This window comes from Myotis brandtii, unplaced genomic scaffold (genome assembly GCF_000412655.1).
Source record: "Myotis brandtii unplaced genomic scaffold, ASM41265v1 scaffold240, whole genome shotgun sequence".
Classification (NCBI taxonomy): Eukaryota; Metazoa; Chordata; class Mammalia; order Chiroptera; family Vespertilionidae; genus Myotis; species Myotis brandtii.
In genome coordinates, this window is record NW_005359064.1 from 2383427 (window position 1) to 2404333 (window position 20907).

General features: G+C 44.0%; 1 protein-coding gene across 2 annotated transcripts in view; it reads left to right on the plus strand.

Moving 5' to 3' along the window:
• Window positions 1-370: 370 nt before the first annotated feature.
• APCDD1 (adenomatosis polyposis coli down-regulated 1) overlaps window positions 371-20907 on the plus strand; it is a 29710-nt gene continuing 9173 nt past the window's right edge. Inside the window, exons 1-3 of one of the 2 annotated variants that reach the window (XM_014540268.1) lie at window positions 371-455; window positions 10656-10839; window positions 13300-13831. In XM_014540268.1, the coding sequence (XP_014395754.1) occupies window positions 10760-10839; window positions 13300-13831 (612 nt within the window). In that variant the 5' untranslated portion in view covers window positions 371-455; window positions 10656-10759. Of the gene's footprint in view, window positions 456-10382; window positions 10543-10655; window positions 10840-13299; window positions 13832-20907 lie in introns of those variants that run through there. The other variant, XM_005866898.2, reaches the window with a different exon arrangement.

A 20907-nucleotide genomic window follows, 5' to 3' on the forward strand; every position in this document is an offset into this window, starting at 1 on the left:
CGCTCCCTCCTCACCCGGTTTCTAGGCTGCGCGCCCCTCTCCGCTGGCAGCGCCCAGAGCCCCGGGGCGGCTGGAGCGTTCTTTCTGGAAGGGCGCAAAGCCTCCCACACCGGACTTTCATCTCCTGAAGCGGTTGCCTCAAGTCCTAAGGGAAACTTTTATCCACTGTTGGATTTCAAGCTGTAGATGTCACCAAATCGCAGGCTCCGCGATCTCGTTCCCAAAGTGTCAGTGCCGGAGGGGCTCTTGATGGGGCCCGCGCTTTATGGGACTGTAAAGAGAAACTGGGATTATTTAAGCAGGAAAACAGCTCGCGCGCGGTGTTTCTGGGCCCCTTGCTAGGACTCGTGTTTTTTGAAAGGGTGGTGATGGGGTTCTCTCCCAAGTAGACTGGACGCAGCTTCAAGGCGCAGGGGACTTCTGATAGCCAAGGTGTGATCATGAAACCCAGTCTCGTAAGTTCCCCGGAACCTGACTCCCTTTTTCCGTGGTGCCGTGGCTTGATCGTTTTGTTTCTGTGCTTCATGTGCCACCTTTTTCTCAGGAGCTCTAGTAAACTCTTACCCAGAGAACATCAGCGCCTTAAAAGCGTTCCAGGAATTGCTCCGAGAAAAAGAACACGATTGCCTGGGAGTCGCCAAGGCAGATTTTATGCTAGAATGGTGTTGACCATCAGGACAGGCAGCGGCGAAACACAGGGTGCTGATTCAGATGTGATGAGCCAACTTTCCTCAAAGGGGACACCTGACTGTTCAGTGGCGTGTCTCCACCAGGAGCGCGGCTCTCAGTCCCCAGTACCTACCACAACCACCCCAAACCTCCGCAGATCACATCCGCACCCTCCAGGACAGGGCATTTCTGAGGGGACCCACAGCGGATGGAGCTGCAGAATGCATTGTAGCGAGCGCTGCCCAGCAGCCTATGCCCACACTAGAAGACCTAGATGGTTAACCTGCAAGCTGTACCTGGCTGTGTTTTGTTTTGTTTCATTTTTCTGTAGTCCTGCTTTGGGCAGGGGGCGTGGGCAGTGCAGCTCCACAGGCCTTGCAAACAGGTTGGGCTGGGCCAGACCTGCTTGATTGCCAAGGTGTCTTCTGAACTCTAGTGATTCCCAGACTTTAAAAGTCAGGATGGAAGGCTTGCAATTCGAGGGCCAAAGAGAGAAGGTATAATTATAGGGTTGCACTCCTAGGCCCATCTGCTTAGAATTACAGAGTAGTTTTCATCTTTGGCTGAAACATGAAACAAATCAGAGCCAATGAACAGATCAAACAGCAGCTGCCACACACACCAGAAAAAAAGAGGGTGAGGGAGATGAAACAGAGAAAACTGTTCTCTTTTTTAAAAAATCTGTTGTAATATCTGTGAAGAAAAGAGATAGTATGGTGAAATGACTTTAAAATGAAAAATTACTGAACATTTGTCAAAAACAGATTTTTTTTTTTTGCATGAAACATTGACTTTTGGAGTACAAAAGCCATCCTCAGAGATGCAACCTGGGCCAGTTCATTCTGATCTTGTTCTCCCTCCTCTGAGAGGTGGGGGTTGTAATTATACTTCCTGCCCCACTCCACCCAGCTGGGATTTTAATAGCTGGCAGGTAACAAGAGCCCAAATATGCCCATAGGGAGGTCTGGGGATAGCCCCAAATCTCCAGATTCGAATCTGAGTTGGCTTGAATCCTTGGGATCAGGGATTACCCAGACCCAGCTGTGCCCCATGCTGGAAGAACAGGCTGAACTCCAGACTCTGGAGGACTGTGGGGCCAGACCCTGCATGTGTATGCACACGTGTGCTCACGCTATGTGCATGTGTGTGTATGACAAAGAGGATAAAAGATTAAAAAAAAAAAGGTTTGCAAAATGTAATTGGATGACATGGATAACCCTACAAAAAGTTATCCCATTTTAAAGTGAATCTACAGTGACAAAGTTATTAATATTGAAGTCCCCCAAAGGATCTACTTAGATCCTGCAGAGAATGTCCAATTCTAGGGAAGAAAATAAACGGGGTAGTTGTTTAGTGTATAAATCCTCAGGATTTAAGAAAGGCGTGTCATAATTCATTAGGATAAAGGAAAACACCAGGAAAGAATTGGGTATTCTCCCTTTCCCCCCTTTTTTTTGCCTGATTTGAAGTAGTTTTAACAAAAAGTGGGTATTAATCAGCCTAACCTAAGAGAATGGCTCTGTCGTACTGTAGTTAGGGGTTTTGCAAGCACTTAAAATTCTGTAGTAACAGATGGTGCTTGATCACATATTTTAGTAGACATTATGAGTCTGAAGAAATTATCTGAACTCTCCTTAGAATGGCTTAATGATTTCTTCCTGATAAATAAGCATTTTATTTTGCTAACCATGAGACACCATTTGTCTATTAATAGTAGTGATTAGTAGGTAAAAACATATCTCTGTGATTATAAATATACTGTGACAAACATTAATAATTTTAGTTTTAGACATCATTAGACATTGTTACACTGATAAGTCACATTAGTATGGGTAGTGATTAGTAGGTAAAAACATATTTCTGTGATTATAAATATACTGTGACAAATATTAATAAACTTAGTTTTAGACATTAGACATTGTTACACTGATAAGTCACATTAGTATGATTAAAAAGTACACAGGCCTTCATGAAGATTCTGTGTGAGGATACTATTAGATTTGGCATCCAATTTTCATTTTTTTTGTTACTTTTATTTCAACTAGTTGCAAGTTATAAATCACCTTTAGGTCCTATTGGTGAGAAAATTAAGCTCTGGTAAGACTAGAGTCCATAGTTTATTTTTGCTGTTTTTTTTATACTGGAAATGTAGTGCAAACTCAAGTTCCAAATTTGATGGCATAAAAGTATACATGTCAGTGTTACTTTCCTCTCCCTCAACTTCTAAAAACAATTGCATTTCTTAATCCAAATAAAACCTATTGGCTGTCGTGAAGGTATGCAGCTGGAAGATGTCCATTATCACTGTTTTCGTTGCTTAGATGAAAAGCCACAAAAATCATTCCCTTCCAAAAACACCGATTAGCATGAGGTATTCCAGAATAAATGGTGCTTTAATGTAGAGCAAAGTGATAATTCTCTTTGATTTTAAGTTTTGGCGCTGATGTTGACAGAGATGTTCTTATTCCCCACTGCTGTTTACTTTTGTAAAATTCATTGACTTTTCTGAAAGGTGAAGACATTTTTTAGCTATTCCCTTTTATTCAAGCGTATATTCTTTCAAAAAATTTTAAAAACTATATATTAACAAATGATAGCTTAATAAACAAAATTTGAGGAAATATTTTAAATAGGGTAAAAAAAGAATCTTAGAAATGCCATTTTACTGTAGATAGTTCTTGTAAACAAGAAAACATTGTCTTTTCTGCTCCTTTCCCCCTTAGTCATAAAATGAAAATGTTAAAAAGGAATATGACTCATCTGTTCATAGCAGGGCAATATTCTTAGACAGATGTTAAATATTATTTTGTGAAATAAATTGACTTGCTTCAAACATATGGTGAAGCAGATCTATAATCGCCATGTTCATTCTTTTTTAAAAAAATATATTTTATTGATTTTTTTTACAGAGAGGAAGGGAGAGGGATAGAGAGTTAGAAACATTGATGAGAGAGAAACATCAATCAGCTGCCTCCTGCACACTCCCTAGTCGGGATGTGCCCGCAACCAAGGTACATGCCCTTGACCGGAATCGAACCTGGGACCCTTTGGTCTGCAGGCCGACGCTCTATCCACTGAGCCAAACCGGTCAGGGCCACCATGTTCATTCTTTAAAAAAATGTTCTTACTGATTTTATAGAGAGAGGAAGGGAGAGGGAGAGAGAGAAATATCGATGAGAGAGAAACTGTGAATGGCTGCCTCCTGCACACCCCCCACTGGGGATTGAGCCTGAAACCTGGGTATGTGTCCTGACCGGAATTGAACCAGTGACCCCCTGGCACATGGGACAGCATTCAATCAACTGAGCCACACTGGCCTGCTGCCATATTCATCTTTTTCTACCTAAATGATAAAAGAACTAAACATGAGTAGATAATAGAGCTGTGTAATTGCATACTGTTTAGGGACAGTATAAAGAAAAGCCTAAAGTGTTTAGGAATAGAAACATAAAATGATAGGTTAGTGATTATATACCTCTACTGAAAGCTACGTAGCAGGACATGTCAATAGACTCTGCCTATAGAGTGGAAGTGATTACAGAGGAAACTTTAGTAACAAACCTGCCATCATCGTCCAATTGTGACTTCTCACTCTGTCAAGATTTTATATGTATAGGTCGTTCAGTTCTCTTCAATCGCGGAATAAAATTATCCTGGAAAGTCACATGATAGGTATCTAGGTAGAAAAGGGATATGATGTCACTCCAGAATAATTAATGGTATTCTGTTCTCTAAGGTTTTCCAGATGGTTCAGATATCCTACTATGTGCCAGGTGTCACTGCTTGCTAGGGACAGGAGTTGTGAGGGGGAGCAGTCCCCCTTTCCTGAAGAGTCCTGCAGAATATCTAGGGGTGAGGAAGAAAAGCTTATTGCAGAGCCCCAGAGCTGGGAGGATGGCGCTACCATTGACTGCAGCCTCCCCCCCCCCCCCCCCCGGGGGGCCCCCTGGCACACACACACACACACACACACACACATGCGTGCGCGTACACCACATGCACACAACTGTGCTGAAGAGCATGGGTGTGGCAGCAGTAGTGAGCTACAGACCCCAAAACATAAATTTAGCAATTGATGGCTCAACCCTGATATCTAGCTTGGGGACCATGGCATCAGAAGAAAAAGACGTAGAAAATTACCTTGTGTTCAACTAAAGTCAAACGGAGCCAGGAATTTGAAATCTTGACTTCATTATACTTCTCTTTTAGATATGAAGTTTTAAAGATTGCAAAACCAGCTCTCTTTGCTTCTACCTAAAAAAAAAATAATGGAAGTAAAAACAAGAGCTTGTTAAGCACAGGTACCCATATGGTAGTAAAATCTAGTAAGTCTGTGATACATACATGCTTTTATTCCCAAACATGAAAAGCTGTGCTGGAGTTTATCTAGCAGTATCCACTTCAAAGCACACATTTACTGTAATGACTGCTTATTTAATTGGGCAGGGCAATTTCATGGCTAAGTAATTACCTGCATTTAATCTAATCAGTCTCATTTTATCTGCTTCAAGTTTTGAGGTATCACACCGGTTCTAACTTGAGAATATTTTCTCACTCTGATTATCAAAGGACTGCATGTCACATTATATAAAATACAGAAACATGCAAAGTGAGCTAGAAAATAATCATTTAAAACCCTCTACCAAGAGACAACCATTGTTATTATTTTGATATTATACTTATTTAGCCTTTTTAGTTGTTTTTTTAAGCATTAAAGTACATATATAGACACTAATCTGATCAAAGGTTAGTTTTCAAAGTGTGCTTGAAAATTGTTTCCTTCCCAACTAATTTTACATTTCATTATGTGTAACCTGGTTTGGAACTTTTGGTTCTAATCTAGATAGACAGGTGAAAAACTAAAGAATATATCTAGAAAAATCGGGAATGTGGATATGGAATATACTGTCTGTACTTTTCCTCTCCCATGTAAGAAACAATGGTCCATGACTAAAAGATAACCTCACACATAGAAGTCTCAACTCTTTATTGAATGTATGAATATTGACTTTCAAAAGGCAAGCAGTCACTGTACCTTCTGTGTGGTCCCATCAGTGGCCTGGGTTGCTCTTGAGCGCACCATGGGTTTAGGAATAAGCTTTGCTGCAGATGACTATAGTAGAAGTCCTATCTTTGCCCCTGTGAAAACTGCTAAGCAGTCCTTAGAATGCATAATCTGACCAATTCAGTTAGCTGGTCACATAGGCTTTGTATTTAGGTGTAAATCTCTGCAGAAATGGTCAACCCTATGCTTCCTTTCTTTCAGGAAATCTGTGTGTTTTTTTATTGGATAGCATTGGGATTTTTCACTCTCAGAAGAGTAGACTATTGCATTGATGATAGCAATTAAGATCATTCTACAGTCATTTAGGATTATTGTTGTGGAGTAATTTATTCCTTGGGAGTAAATCACTCATGATATACACATACATGCATGAACACACACAGGTGCACACATGTGTGCACATGAATAAACACTCCAGAACCCCAGGATCTCATTCAGTTCTCTGGAAGTGGTACTCTATAAAATTGCACCCTGAAGTCTTTAAGAATTAATTTGTTTTCAACAGGTGAACAATTTCCTTCCAGAGTCTACTTTTTTCTCCTACACTTGTCATATTATTTGTGGTACATAATAACTTCTTCTGGGCCCAGGTGATGGACCCTGAAGCTGGAGACCATTCTATAGTGAAGCATTCTGATAACCTCCTGATTCCCAATTCCATTGGACTGGGAACAGTGCTAAGGAGAGCTTCCAGTGTAGTTGGTATCATGGGCTAGCTCTTTATGAAACACTTAACAGTAAAATGTGGTCCTCTACTTACTCCTTTCTTTACCTGTATAGTAACTATCATTTGACAAATGAGACAAAATATGCATAAAGTGGATTTAAAGTGTTTACAAACTTTAGTTATCACCATTATTATAATTATTACTTTATACAGGAAAAAGGGCACATATCAGATGATTTAATCCAGAGCTACCTTGAAGACTGAAAACTCACAGCTACTTTCTTACTTTATGGTTGTTGTTTAATTCTTAGAGAAACTTTTTTCCTTGGATTAATTTACAGAAAAATCTTAATGGGAACCCAATTAATTAGTCTTCTCAATTAACCAAAACATCTAGAATCCTCAATTAACCAAATAATACGCTTTATCACTCTTGTCTTATAAGAAAAACAAGGAGGGAAAACCCCTTCATGGCTTAAACAGAGCTGTTACCCTGTTCACTCCAGTGCCTCTGTATCTAAAGTTCTATCCTATGGGCAGTGATGTTCCTAGTGACCTTGAGCCACTTTAAGAACCTGAGTCATCTGAGAAAGATCATCTTGTCAACTGCATTCAACATACAATGACAGAATTTTCAACAACCAGATATTGTGATTAGCCAGAGCCTCTTCATCATCTCTACCCTTGTTCTCTGACATCTAGGCCAGTGAGCTTCAAGGTCAGAAAAACTTATCTTTATTCTCCTTTATGCTTCCGGCCTCTAAAATATGTTGAGTAACAGTGAATAGGTATTTGTTAAACAGAGTGGAACTTGTCAACAACCACAGAAACCAGCACTTTGGGTTCTACCCTCTTCTGCATCAGTTAACTGTGCCTGAGAGCCCTGTGCTTTTACTCTGAGAACTCTGTCCTTCCTAGAGCTCAGAGTGAGCCTGCCTCTGGATGACTTTTTACCATTATTTTACCTGTACTATTAGCTAGGAAGGACTTTTTGAGAGCAGTCTAAGAGCCTAATTATTATTTAAAATTACAACAGCTAACATTTAATGAGAACTTTGTGCCAGGCCCTGTGTTAAAGAAAAGAAACCAACTCTAAGAGATGGGTAGTGTCATCCCCTCTTTGCAGGGGAGCAGATTGAAGCTGAGAGGTTAATTTAAGGTCACAATGCTAACAGTATGTTTCATCAGTAGTAATGTGTGTGTGTGTGTGTGTGTGTGTGTGTGTGTGTATTTGAAGATCTTTGCAATGGATGTATATCTTAAGGTCAGTGAGGTTTCAGTCTTTGTTAGCCTGCAGACAGCAGTTATGAGAGGATGACGCTATCTTTGCCTGGATACAGCTGCTCATCAGATGCACAGATGTCATTACATCACTCACTTCCTTTATGTGCATCCCTGGTACCCTGTATCTTGAGTTTAGTGGCAAATAGGCTGGTTTTGAAAATAGAGTAAACATTTGAGCCGAGCATGCTGTCTCTTTTTCCTCCATAATTCTTATAAATTACACTCTCAGCACAGAAGAAAAATTACTCACTGTGAAAATCAGACAGGCCTCTTTTTTTTAATCCTTACCTGAGGATATGTTGCCTCCTGTACACTCCTGGACTGGGGGTCAAACCCACAACTTGGCTATGTGTCCTGACTGGGAATTGAACCTGTGACCCTTCAGTTCATGGGACATTGCTCCAACCAACTGAGCCACAGCAGCCAGGGAAGACAGGCCTCTTGACTGAGCAGTGGAGTGCCGTTTGACATTAGTGAAGCAAATATTGATCACTGGAGAAAGAACTTCAATTCAGTATTTCCTCACAGGGAAACAATCACTTGCTTAGAAAGAGAGATATCAACAGAAAGATGAGGATGTGTTTGTGTTGTGTTATTGAGATAGGTGCAAAGCAAAGGGATTACCTGTTACATATGAAGCAATGCAACTAAAGGTAGGATATTGCCACATCTTTTTGAATAGGTAAAAGAAATGTCAAAGCAACCAGAGGCTGCTGTGATGATTCATGGATAGCTAAAGACTGTCAAGGCATCATGTCATCATTTAAACACAAGTGCGTTTGCCTTGTAATAAAATAATGGTGTATCTTAACAATCATTGAAGTCTTGGGTTGGATGAAATCCGTTAAGTGGCACATCCAGTTTTTAACTCAAGCAGCCTAGCTCTGGAGATTTTACTCATATCCACTATCCTCCAGGCTTTTTATCTTCATAGGAAGACATTTTCAGGGTTTAAAGGGTTTTACAAATCAATTTTTAGCACATAGCTTGGTTGATAGTGAGTTGACGGCATCTTTACTGAATGTTTAGTGTCATATTTAAAGGAGAACCTTCCTCAACTCCCAGTGCCTCATGACTTGAATTCAAATCTACTCTGTTAGCTGTATCATAATTGATTACCAGACAGCATGTTGTACTATGTTTTATTTCTTGACTTCCTAACAAGGAATTCAGGAAATGGTTCCTATCATCAAGATAATTATTTGGGGTTGGTGGAGGTCCAGTAAGTTGTGTCTTTCTCTCTAGTTCAGAGCTAATTGAGAGATCCACACAGGTGTCAGGCAAATAGGGATCACATTAGAAATCATGATAAATACTTGTTCAGAAGACACAGTATGGACAGCAGTCCATGGTAGGATGGCGAATAGTTCATCCCTGGATTTCCACCTGGTGCAGTGCCACAGCTCAACAACTGAAGGGGCAGGGTCCTTACCATCATGTGGTTTTCAAATCTCCTTTTACAATTTTCATTTAGGTGAATCATACCCATAGTGTCTTTGCCTCGTTGCCTTTCACTTCATTTAAGCTCTGCGAGAACAGTCGAGGCTGCTGTTGCATCCCAGGGGAGCATTTTACTCAGAGGAAGAACCCGAGATTGCCCCTGTGTAGACTTACCTTCTCAGAGCTTTCGATGAGATTTTTCAAAAGACCTTCGATAGAAGTCAACTCTCTGATCAACCCTCTGAATCTTGGCAAATTTCTGCATATTTTATAAATGTTTGCATGTTATCAACCTGCAGGTCTGAGTTTCTCCAGTAGATTTTCATCATGTTGGTATAAATTGCTGTATTCTGGGTCTAACTTTTCATTTTCAAAATATCTGTGATAAACCATGGTTACTTTCTGAAATTATTCAGGTGTATATCATTGCCTCCTCATAGGGAGCATGCTAATGGATGCATTTCCTCTATTTTGCATATATTTAAATTTTATTTTTGTACATATGTCTAGCTAACATAGTGCTGAGAATGTAGTAGATCCATAAGAAAGACCTATCGACTTGTTAATTACTTCAGTAGTGAATCTCAAAGGAAACAGTGGGCTTTCAGATTATAACTCCATTTGTTTTCATTGCTTTATTCTCAACACTAGACTGGTGAGAATTTACTACTGTTTGTAGGATAAACTACTTATACTGCAGATGAACTTAGGCCTAGTATTCCTTTACCCCTGGGAAATAAAAAATGTGCAGTCTTCTTGTAATCACTCTCAATTTTAAACTCTATATTGTGTATCTAGTCACCGACTTTGTGGGGGTGAGAAGGGGCTGGACTTGGAGGATATTGGGGGAAATGTCATACCTCCATTGTAGGGCAGGTATATGACTTGCTCCACTGACAAGGCATCCATTTGGCGACTGAGAAACCAGAAGACGCAAGCAGATGGGAGCCACATGAGGGAGCAGATCCCAGTTAGAAGTTTTGGGAGCTGTTCCATGGGCCTTTTTCCATTCCATCAAAATCCCCTTTGCACTGAGGCTGGTCTCCTCACTCTTTCCCTCCCTCACCTAAACGTGCCACTGACATGTCACCCTTCCTGTCCCATCTCCCTTCAGTCCCATCTCCTCCTCTTTGGCGTCTCTAGGACATGTCCATTTCTCCCCTCTACATGCCCAGTGGCATTCCTTTGTCAGCACTGCACAACGGCTCATTTAGATGCATGACCTTTCGCTATTTCATAGATGCATGGATCAGAGCTCAGGCTTTGTTAGGAACTAGCCAAGTGACCTCATGCAAGTCCATGTTCATTATCACCATGGACCTGTTTTCTCACCTGGGAAATGATCTCCAGGACACTTCCCACGTTGGACTGTGTATTTCTGAAAGCAGAGGCAGTGATAAAGCCTGGTGGGGTCAGGGTAGGTGTGTGTTTCCCACCCGCAGTGATTTTCCTGCCACAGAGGTGGGTCTTCAGCCTGATGCATGTCTGCTGTTACCCACCTTTCCGCTAACTCCCACTATTCTTTTTCAGGGCTGGGAGAGGGTTCTGCCCTCCTTCATCCAGATAGCAGATCACATCCTAGATCCTTAGAGAAAAGTGCCTGGAGGGCGTTTAAGGAATCACAGTGTCATCACATGCTCAAACATCTCCACAATGGAGCAAGGATCACTGTGCAGATGCCACCGGCGATCGAAGGCCACTGGGTGTCCACTGGGTAAGAGGGCCAGGGCAGGAGGGACCGGGGAGCACACTTCTATGGGGGGCCCTTCTTCGGGTTTCTCAGACTCAGATGTACATAGACTTTATATAATGTACAATGATTCAGGTGTTGTCTAACTTCTAAGAGCCACACAACGCTTTGAAATTCTGGTTGGTAAAGAAACAGCGCTGAGTACGGTAGAAATCGCAGCTAAAGCAGAGATGATGTTGCACCACAGGGTGTGAGTGAATAGGGCCTTGTTTACTGACTCTGTGGGACCGCTCCTGTATAAAAAGAAACCATTAGCAAGTGAAATTAGGAGTCTGTGTTTCCCCAACCCTGAAACATGACTTGCAAGTTTCTGATGGTCTAAATATTCCAGCCATATTCTGGTAATTTAATATGTGGCTTTAGGGTTCTAAGAGTAAGTTAAAAGGTTCTCAAGCTACCTCGACTAGGCAGGCTGTAGTTCTTGGATTCTTTTCCAGGCTGCGGAGCTGAGATTTATCCCAGTTTGAGCTCTGGCTTATCTTCCATTAGAGCTTTTAAAAATAGCCTAGTGGCAGACCTGCAGTTTTTCTCCTACCCATTAAACTGTTGAGAATTAACAAGGCTAACTCTGGGATCTGATCACTTCTCCCCTGCAGCCTCTGGGTACCTTGGGGAGGGATCAAATAAATATGCAGAAGGAAAAGGAATTTTATAAGATGATGAAGACCCAGAGGCTTTTTTCCATAAAAAAATGGAGTTTCTCAAAATAAATACATGATAAATATTTGCACAAACAATGTTAACGTGATGTCCTTTTTAAATAATTTATTGTTTTATTTAACAAATATTTACTGCGTACACAAATAATAACTGTGTGCCAAGTATTATTCTAGATTTTGTGTTTATAACAGTGAACACAATAAACATGGTCCCTGTCTTCAGGAATTTTACAAATAAACACACAAAGAAGTACTATGATGAGGGGAAAAAACAACAGGTGCTACAGGAGACTACCAGGGGCCCTATTTTAGGACAGGGTGGGGTCAGGAAAGGTTAGCAAAGAAGAGGACACTTGAGCTGAGATGTGGTTGGCTATGCAAAGACTAGGGGAGGGGCTTTCCATCTGGAAGAACTAGCAAAGCCTGGGTGGAGAAACCGCTGGTGCAGAGCCCTGTGGCTGGGGTGTATACACCAAGGAGAACAGCTCCAAAAGAGGCTGCCCAGGAGGACGGGTTCAGCTCCCAGGGCACCTCGAAGCCAGGGCTCCTCTGTGAGTTTAGCTTTTAATCTAAGAGAATGAAAAGTCATGGATATGTTTTCAACAAGGGCCGTGCTTCAGTCATGATTCGGCTCTGGCACTCTGACTGCCGTGTGGCACATGGATGGTAGAAAGCATGACTCGGGGATGACCAATGAAAAGACTTGCAACAGTTCCCGCTAGAGATGAAGGAGGCGGAGGTTAAGGATGGCGGTGGGGTGGACAGAGAGGTGGATAGACTTGACATGTGCTGAACTCCAGAGGCCAAATCAGCAGATGATCAGTGCTTAAATAAAATATTAGGCGTAAGTGATCATCTTAGCTCAACCTCAAGGGATGTTAATCACTGCTCATATTTAACTTCTCTTTCTATGGGGGAGAAACGTCCCTAAGTTAAAACCTACTGAGCCATTTGTGCTCCTGTTGACCCAGTCCAAGTATTTCTGGCCTAGGAATCTAGCATTTATCTCATGCTACAGCAAAATACATTTTGTTGTCAACCGCGCAAAACAAAAGGAACTTTGATTACTTTTGTTATGTTAGCTTTATTTTACTAATTGCCTCTTTATTTTTCTAGGCGGGGGCGAGGGGGATTGATTTTGACTGGCTGGGAGGGTGGATTTCTGATTGCCTTTAAGTGACGCCTCCCCAAGACGAGATTTAATTTCAGGACAATGGACATCTAGCCCCTGCCTGCTGTAGACAAGCTCCATGAAACAGAAGTTGTCGGGAAACCAGGCATTTCTGAACTCGCATAAGGAACTTTTTTTATCGGCCAGAAATATACTATTTTTCCTTCTTCCTACCAGTGAGGGAGACATTTCGCTGTCAGGCCCATGGGTGGAACTGCTGATGGCAGGTTTCTGCTCTCCTGGCTTATTCATAAAGTGAAACAGAGGCTTTCTGCTGTAGAGCGATTAGATGCATAGCGCTGGGGCTGGACTGCTCTGGGTCACCCTGTGGCTCTGATGCTGGCTGGTTATATGACCCTGGCCCTGCTTCTTAATCGCTTGTGCCTCTGTTTCCCCATCTGTAAAATATGGGCAATAATAATACCTACCTAACTCATAGGTTATTGTGAGGATTCTGTGAACTGGTACCTATACAGGACTTAGAATAGTGTAAGCATTTTGTTATTATTACTGTAACACTATAATGAATCTTAACACTATAATGAATCTCTACCACGACTTAAATAAAGTCTTTCTTTCTCTTTTCTTCTTCAGCTGTGAGGTGAGGTCAGGCCCAGAGTTCATCACAAGGTCTTACAAATTCTACCACAATAACACCTTCAAGGCCTACCAGTTCTACTATGGTGGCAACCGCTGCACCAGCCCCACCTACACGCTCATCATCCGAGGCAAGATCCGCCTGCGCCAGGCCTCCTGGATCATCCGCGGGGGCACGGAGGCCGACTACCAGCTGCACAGCGTGCAGGTCATCTCCCACACGGAGGCGGTGGCCGAGAGGCTCAGCCAGCTGGTGAACCGCACGTGCCCCGGCTTCGTCCCCGCCGGAGGTGCCTGGGTGCAGGACGTGCCCTACGACCTGCTGCAGGAGGAGGACGGCTGCGAGTGCACCAGGGCCGTGAACTTCGCCATGCACGAGCTGCAGCTCCTCCGCGTGGAGAAGCAGTATCTGCAGCACCACCTGGACCGCCTGGTGGAGGAGCTCTTCCTTGGCGACATCCACACCGATGCCGCCCAGAGGACGTTCTACCGGCCGTCCAGCTACCAGCCCCCCCTGCAGAACGCTAAGGTACCCCGATGCTGACTACCTCAGGGCCCTGCAGTGAAGTAAACTGAGGGACCTAAAGGCATGTTGTGTCCCTGGGGTCGGAGGGACCCCGTGACAGAGAGAGAGAGAGCTGAGTCACGAGGGAGGTAGTGGCGGGAGGTGAGAGGAGTCTCGGAGGACTTCTGGACAGGGACCCATAGCCAGCGTCAGGAGACCTGGGTCAGCCACCAATGTGCTCTGTGATCTGGGGCCTCGGTTTTCGTATTTGATGTGGGTGGTAGTTCTAGAGTTGGTGGTATGGTAGGGTCTTGGGTGGTTGTTCTAGAAAATTCCTGAAGCTCCTCTCAACTCGAATACTCTAGGAAATGTCCTCTTGGGATGGGTGGTTAATAAAGGAAAACATGATGGAAACGTGGCAAAGACAGAGGAGCACAGCAGTGAGCCCAGCCCTGGGGGCGGCAGGAGGCTCCTGGGAGCAGCAGCAGTGCTGTTTGCGTTGGGCTGTAGACCCCATGAAGATCTCCCGCCCACATGACTGCTTTCAGACTTCACAGCGACCCTCTGAGGCAGACCTTAGCACCCTCATAGGCAGAAGAGGCAGCTAAGGTTCAAGGGTTTAGCCTCCTGCCCCAGGTCACCCAGTTAGTTTCAGGGGAACTTGAACCCAAACCTTTCTCCAGACCCCACCCTTGACTAAATTAAAGGTAAAGTTACTGGGATCAAAAGGGAGGATGGGGGTCGGGGTCGGGGCAGGAAACGATGAAAACCTTACAATGTTCCTTTTTTGAATGATAGTCCAATAATTATATGTGGAATTCACAAAGCACTTTCTTCCCAGGGGCTCAGAATCCGTGGAACTCGAGTGTTTCCACGGCAGAAGTTGGGGATGCTCCAGGCAGGGCGGGCGTGCGGGGCTCTGATCACGGAGGGCCAGGACGGCAGGCAGTTTTCTCTAGATCAGCGATTCTAATCGCAGGGTCTTCTTTGACTTATGTTTGGCAGTTTATTCATTTTTTAAAAAACTCTTTTTTTCTTCGTAGTCCTTTGAGCTCATTCATGACTAGTGGAGAGATCACAGAATCCTTCCCCTGCCAAAACCACTCAGTGTTGTCTTTTTAGCTGTGCTATTGTGAGCTCCTGTGCTGGAAGTCACCCTGATCATAATTGTGGGAAATCTGCTGAGGAAGCCCAGTTGGCGGAGGCTGCTTCCTCTGGACTCTGGTCAGGGCTGGTCTTGTGTGTGAGGTGAGGCCAACTGAGGCCTGGGGGCTTCAGACCCAGTGCTCCCTGGACTCTGCACCCCCAGGGAGCGCACCAGCATGGCTCAGGATGCCTCGGGGTGATTCCAGTGGAGAGCAGGAGCCAGGTCCACGAAGTGCCAGAGGCACTGAGGCAGAAGAGGTGAGTTAGGGCAGCGAGCAAGAGGGCACCGTCATGCCCACTTCCAGACATCCTCTTGGGATGGGCGAGGTGGGGGAGGGTTCCACCCACTGGTGCAAAGGCATAGGAGGAGAATCTCCCACAGAGTGGCACCTGGGTGAGGGCCTGGTTCGGGGGAAAACGGAGGAGTAATGAGCTTCCAGTCCCATCATGGGACCTTTCTAGTTGGTAGCATTATCCAGAGTCTGCGCAGCTAAATAGCACTTTTGTTGAAATCTTCGGTGTGTGACAGCAGCCGGGAAAGGGGATTTTCATACATAAATTTGTCTTCCTCTGAGTACAGTCTAGCCGACTTTTAAATTATCTCTGGTGATGGGAGGTAAGAATGTCATGAATAAAAATGGTCCACAGATAATTCAGAAAACTGTGAGCCAAGAACACTAGCCCCTGCCTCTCCCTGAACCTTTAGGGAGATCAGCTAAGCCAGCAGAGTCCTTTTCATTCCTGCGCACCCTGCAGGGGAGACACTAATGAGCAGCAAAACAGCCACAACTCAGGGGCAGTGAGGCAAGGGGCTGAGTGAGGAAGGAGGAAGGAGGCTGAGTTGCTCAAGGAGCTAGGGTACAGCCCAGAGCTGCCTGGGTGGATTCAGGACCTCTCTCTCCAGCTCTGTACCTGACCTTGGGCTGGTCATTTGCACACACTCAGGTTACAATTCCATTTTCTCACCTGCAGATGCCTACATAGGCTCTTTGATCTCTTAAGTTCTTTTTAGGACTCCAAGAAAAGAAGTATTAATATAACTTTTGTATTCTTACCCCTCTTTCTTCTCCCTCAAACTTACTATAGTCTTTCTGTTGGCATGGCTCTTTCCAAAACCTAAAAGGTAAAATCAGTATTCCTAAGACTTGTAGCTGCAGATGATTCTCTCTCACTCCCTGCCCTGGTTCTGGAGACAGGGGTTCTCCGGTTGGCATCTCACTAAATAGAGCCTGGTTGTTGGGAAAGCAAAGGCATATGGTTGTGGCTCTGGGAGGAAAAGTGTCCTGAAAGTGAGTTGCTGACATTGGCATGAAGAATTAAGATGAGAGTTGTAAGGCTGACCATCTCAGAATTTTTATAAACAAAAAATGTTGAGGAGGTTTTGTTTTGTTTTGTTTTGTTCCCTCATTCAAGAAATATTAAGGGTGGAAAGAACCTTGGATCTTCAATATTATCCAAGATGTACTGCTAAGTAAAAAAGAAAAAAAAAGGTACAGAATAGCATGAAAAGTATTATACCATTGCTCACCTGGTGTGGCTCAGTGGTTGAGCATCGACCTATGAACCAGGAGGTCACAGTTCCATTCCCGGTCAGGGCACATGCCCGAGTGGCGGGCTTGATCCGCAGTATGGGGTGTGCAGGAGGCAGCCTATCAGTGATTCTCTCTCATCACTGATGTTTCTATCTCTCTCTCCCTCTCCCTTCCTCTCTGAAAGCAATTAAAAAAATATTTTTAAAAAATATATGATACCACTGTGTAAAACTAATCACAAAAGAAGATAAGCTCCCAAAGGAATTCGTGTTCTGGAAGGGTACTTAGGAAGGGTAAGAATTGCTTCTGAGGAAGGAGAGTGAGTAGCTGGGACAATCAGAGACTTGCCACTGTGTGCCCTTTTGTACCTTTTAAAATTTGTGCCTTGATCTTAAATGACCTAAATACAATTACCACACAAAATCAAAATACATTTAAAAAGTTAGGACTCCAAGGCTCAGAGTGCTGTGGCCACAGATGAGGATGGCGGCAGGGCTGGGAGGAGGATGCAGGCAGGCGTCCAGGGCCCAGTGTGCGCTCTCCACCTCCCGGACTGCCAGCTGGGGGAGGGGTCCCTCGAAGACCAGGCCCAGAGGCCCTTGTGGCTCTGGGAGCTGAAAGGGCTCCTTCTTCTCTTGTTGTCCCTGGCATTGTACGTCTTGGCCTGCAGCGTGCAGCAGAGTCTTCAGGAAGTTTTTAGATCCTTCCCCAGGACAGCTTTGAGAAGGAATCAATGGACTTGGCCCTTGGTGCCTTTCCAGACACCAAATGCAACGCCCCAGGTGCTCCCTGCCCGCTGGGTCTGCGGGAAGGAGCGGAGGCGCATCCGGAAAGACCACACGCACCCCCCCTCTTTGAACTCCTTGCCTTCCCTAATTGCTGGTCCATGGAGACCTGGCTGAAATTAGTTTAAATGCTAAATTGAGTTTGAAACCACTAGTCTCAGCCCCTCTGGAAACGGGACACCACGTAAAAATAGAAACTTTAAATCATCTTGTTTTTCTAAGCTTTATACAGCTTTGCTGTGAGGTTCAGAGTCCTTTGGCAAATAAATGATGTTTGAAGAAAATCAGGTGTGGGGGGAGGATTCTTTCAGGATGAAATTGCTACTCTTCATTTGAAAAAGTCAAGGCCACCTAAAATAACCCTGAGCGAAGATGCTCTGCCTGAACTGAGTTTAACATCCAAGCAGCCTCTACCTAGAACAGCCGTGGGCAAACTACGGCCCGCGGGCATTTGAAATGAATAAAACTAAAAAGAAAAAAGACCGTACCCTTTTATGTAATGATGTTTACTTTGAATTTATATTAGTTCACACAAACACTCCATCCATGCTTTTGTTCCGGCCCTCCAGTCCAGTTTAAGAACCCATTGTGGCCCTCGAGTCAAAAAGTTTGCCCACCCCTGACCTAGAATCTTGTGCAGTTGAAGGGTTAGGGAGGTGCATTTCGCCCCGTGGTAGAATCAAAGAGTAATTAAAAACAAGTGATTGCTGCGGTCGTTGGCAATGCCAAGCCTCGGTATCAGACTTGTTAGCAAATGGAATTGGTCTTTCTCCAAAATCCTGCATGACTTAGGCTCAGAGTCGTAAATCAAAGGGTTTGTCAGAAAACCAGACAACTTCCCCAAGCTCTGTACCTTAAATAGTTTGCCCCAGCACGCTCACAGCAGTGGGACTGCACGCTGGAGGGAGAAAGCACCCAATGTTTTCAGGAGTAGCTGGGCACTATGAATGAAGAAGGCATTCCTTGTGCACTTCCTTGAATTCTAGAGAAACCTCTAGAGCAGTGGTTCTCAACCTTCTGGCCCTTTAAATACAGTTCCTCATGTTGTGACCCAACCATAAAATTATTTTCGTTGCTACTTCATAACTGTGATGTTGCTACCGTTATGAATCGTCATGTAAATATCTGATATGCAGGATGGTCTTAGGCGACCCCTGTGAAAGGGTCGTTCGACCGCCAAAGGGTCACTACCCACAGGTTGAGAACTGCTGCTCTAGACTGTGAACGAACAAGCATCTGTTTCTGAGGAATCTTGCCTTTCGAAGTCTTTTCAGAGTGTGTGAAAAATACAGAGGAACGTGAGACTTTCTGATATCTGTGACATCAGAGGGACTTTGGATCAGGTGGCCAGGGGCAGCGGACTTCTCAGCCCAGCTCCAAGAGACTGGTCTGCAGCAGGAAGGGGTCTCTCCCTAGGCATGTGCTTGGTGTGGCTCCAGGTGGGAGGGTAAGAACAGAAGGTGCCAGATGCTCACAGGAGAATTTGCGTCCCTTCTCTTTCTGCCAGTGTGGGGGAAAGGAGAGGGGTTTCAGAGGGGATGGGGGGTGGGAGAGGTGGTAGATGACAAGACCAGGAGGTTTAGGGCGTCATGACCTAAAAGGGTTTCAGAGTCATCCTTAATGTAAGAGGGGCTGGGTGTTTTAACTGTAAGGGCAACCAATGTTGCATGTTATATGAAATTCAGGTTGAATGATGGGGTTTTGACTCTGAAGGGCTTGCTCGTGTGGACATGTTATGTGGGCCAGCTATGAAGTGGCACATGATTGTTGCACTGCACAGATGCTCACATATACATTTATTGCAGAAACAGTTTCTTATATTTCTTGATTCCGCAGTATTTCAGCAGTTAAACAGGCATGCGAAGTTGCTTTATTTAAGGAATTAGCAGATCAGGAAATACTTGTTGTCAGGGACGATGCAAGTGGTAAACATTTCATCCCTTAAAAGGCAAGAAAGCTGAGAGGCAGAGTGAAAGCCTGAGCAAGCAGGAAGTCAGCCATTCGGAAAGTTGGTATTAAGTGCCTACTGTGTGGGAGAACTAGCCACACACTGTGGGGAGAGAGGAGAAATGGGCCAGACTGTGGGGCCACTGCATTTACAGCAAATTTAATTATTAAAATGAGTCTGTTTTAATATTTAAATCAATTTAAATTAATAGAAAAAAACAAGTAAAACATAAATAAAATTTTTTCTTCTGAAATCACTTTAAAGCTATTTCTATTAAAGAACCAGTTTATTATGGTTCTTTTTATGTAGTTGTTGAGTCTATATATAGTGTATATGCATAGGCATGGTGGAGGCAAAATTATCTTTTGTGATTTTCTGATTTCTTGTAAAATAAGAATCTAACTTCTTAGATTCTAAACTTCTTAGGAAAGCCATATCTGGAAATGTGGTGTTGCTCCCCAGGACAGACAGACTGCCTGTTCCCAGCGGCGGCCCTTCCAGCTACAGTTAAAGAAACCAACATGTATGGCCATGGTTATTCACCCTGCTTCTTTCAGAGTGTAGAGTCATCATGATCACCTCAGGGGTCAAAATGTGCCTGAGACCATAAACTCTCAGGATCCCACATCTGAAGAGCATCCCAAGAGGTGCCCCACCAGGCCAGTCCGCTGTCATTATTTGTGATAACGCTGCCTTATTCTATTCATATTTTTAAAGACCCAGTGTTATGATTCTGTCAATCACTCAGTCCAGAACCTTTATCATATGCACTGCACGCTCCTCAATGTCATGGGAAATGTGAAAAAGAGAGAGCACGTTGATCTTGGCCTTAGAGATCGTATAGTGAAATGGAGGAAATCTGGGAAGGATATATGTATAGAAATTAAATCAAATAGATGTAATCAAAGTCATGCGAATTGCAGTGGTAAAACCTTTTCAACATCAACCACTGGCCATGGCAGGCTTCTTCCTGAGAAACATTAATGTGTTTTTTTATCCCAGGGAACAAAACTCTGTGAAAGGGACTTTTCATCATCTATTCCCATTTCTCCTCCTCCTTGACCTAAACGTTTAGCCCAAGAAATGTTTTATTCAGCCTGCTTCTCTAGTTGATCTATTCACAACAAAATCATATCAAGTAATTTCTTCCATTCTGGGAAGATGCTGGAAACAAGTGGGTACTGTCAGCAAATGTTGACGAACCAACTCTCCAGAAATAAATACTGGCAGGGCATGGGAGCACGCCTGGAGCATCCCTATCAGCCATCGGCCCAAGAAGACCTTTTCCAGGGACGGAGACATGTGTTCTGTTGTTCAGCCTCAGAGGCAGCCGGGGGCCGGGGAGTGGCTCTCAGCAAGTCCAGAGACCAAATTATGTTCCATTTTCTCCTTTTGGCTTATAAAGTCATCTGAGCCACAGTAGTCTCTCTCTCTGCCTTGGTGGACTCATCTTTAAAGTGTTCCCATGGCCTCTTTGGGAGGTTGTAAAGCTGAAGGAGACGATGTACTTGAACTTCCTCAGAATCAAATGCCCCGTCCGGGCAGGCTGCAGTTATTTCATGCGTGACCAGGGCGCTGGGCAGGAATCCGAAAGGAGAGTGGGGGAAACCCCACTCTTCCCCGAGAACATTGCTCACTTATAAAGTTTAAGGTTGATTTTTCACTTTTAGATTGAGCTTGGTTCCTCCC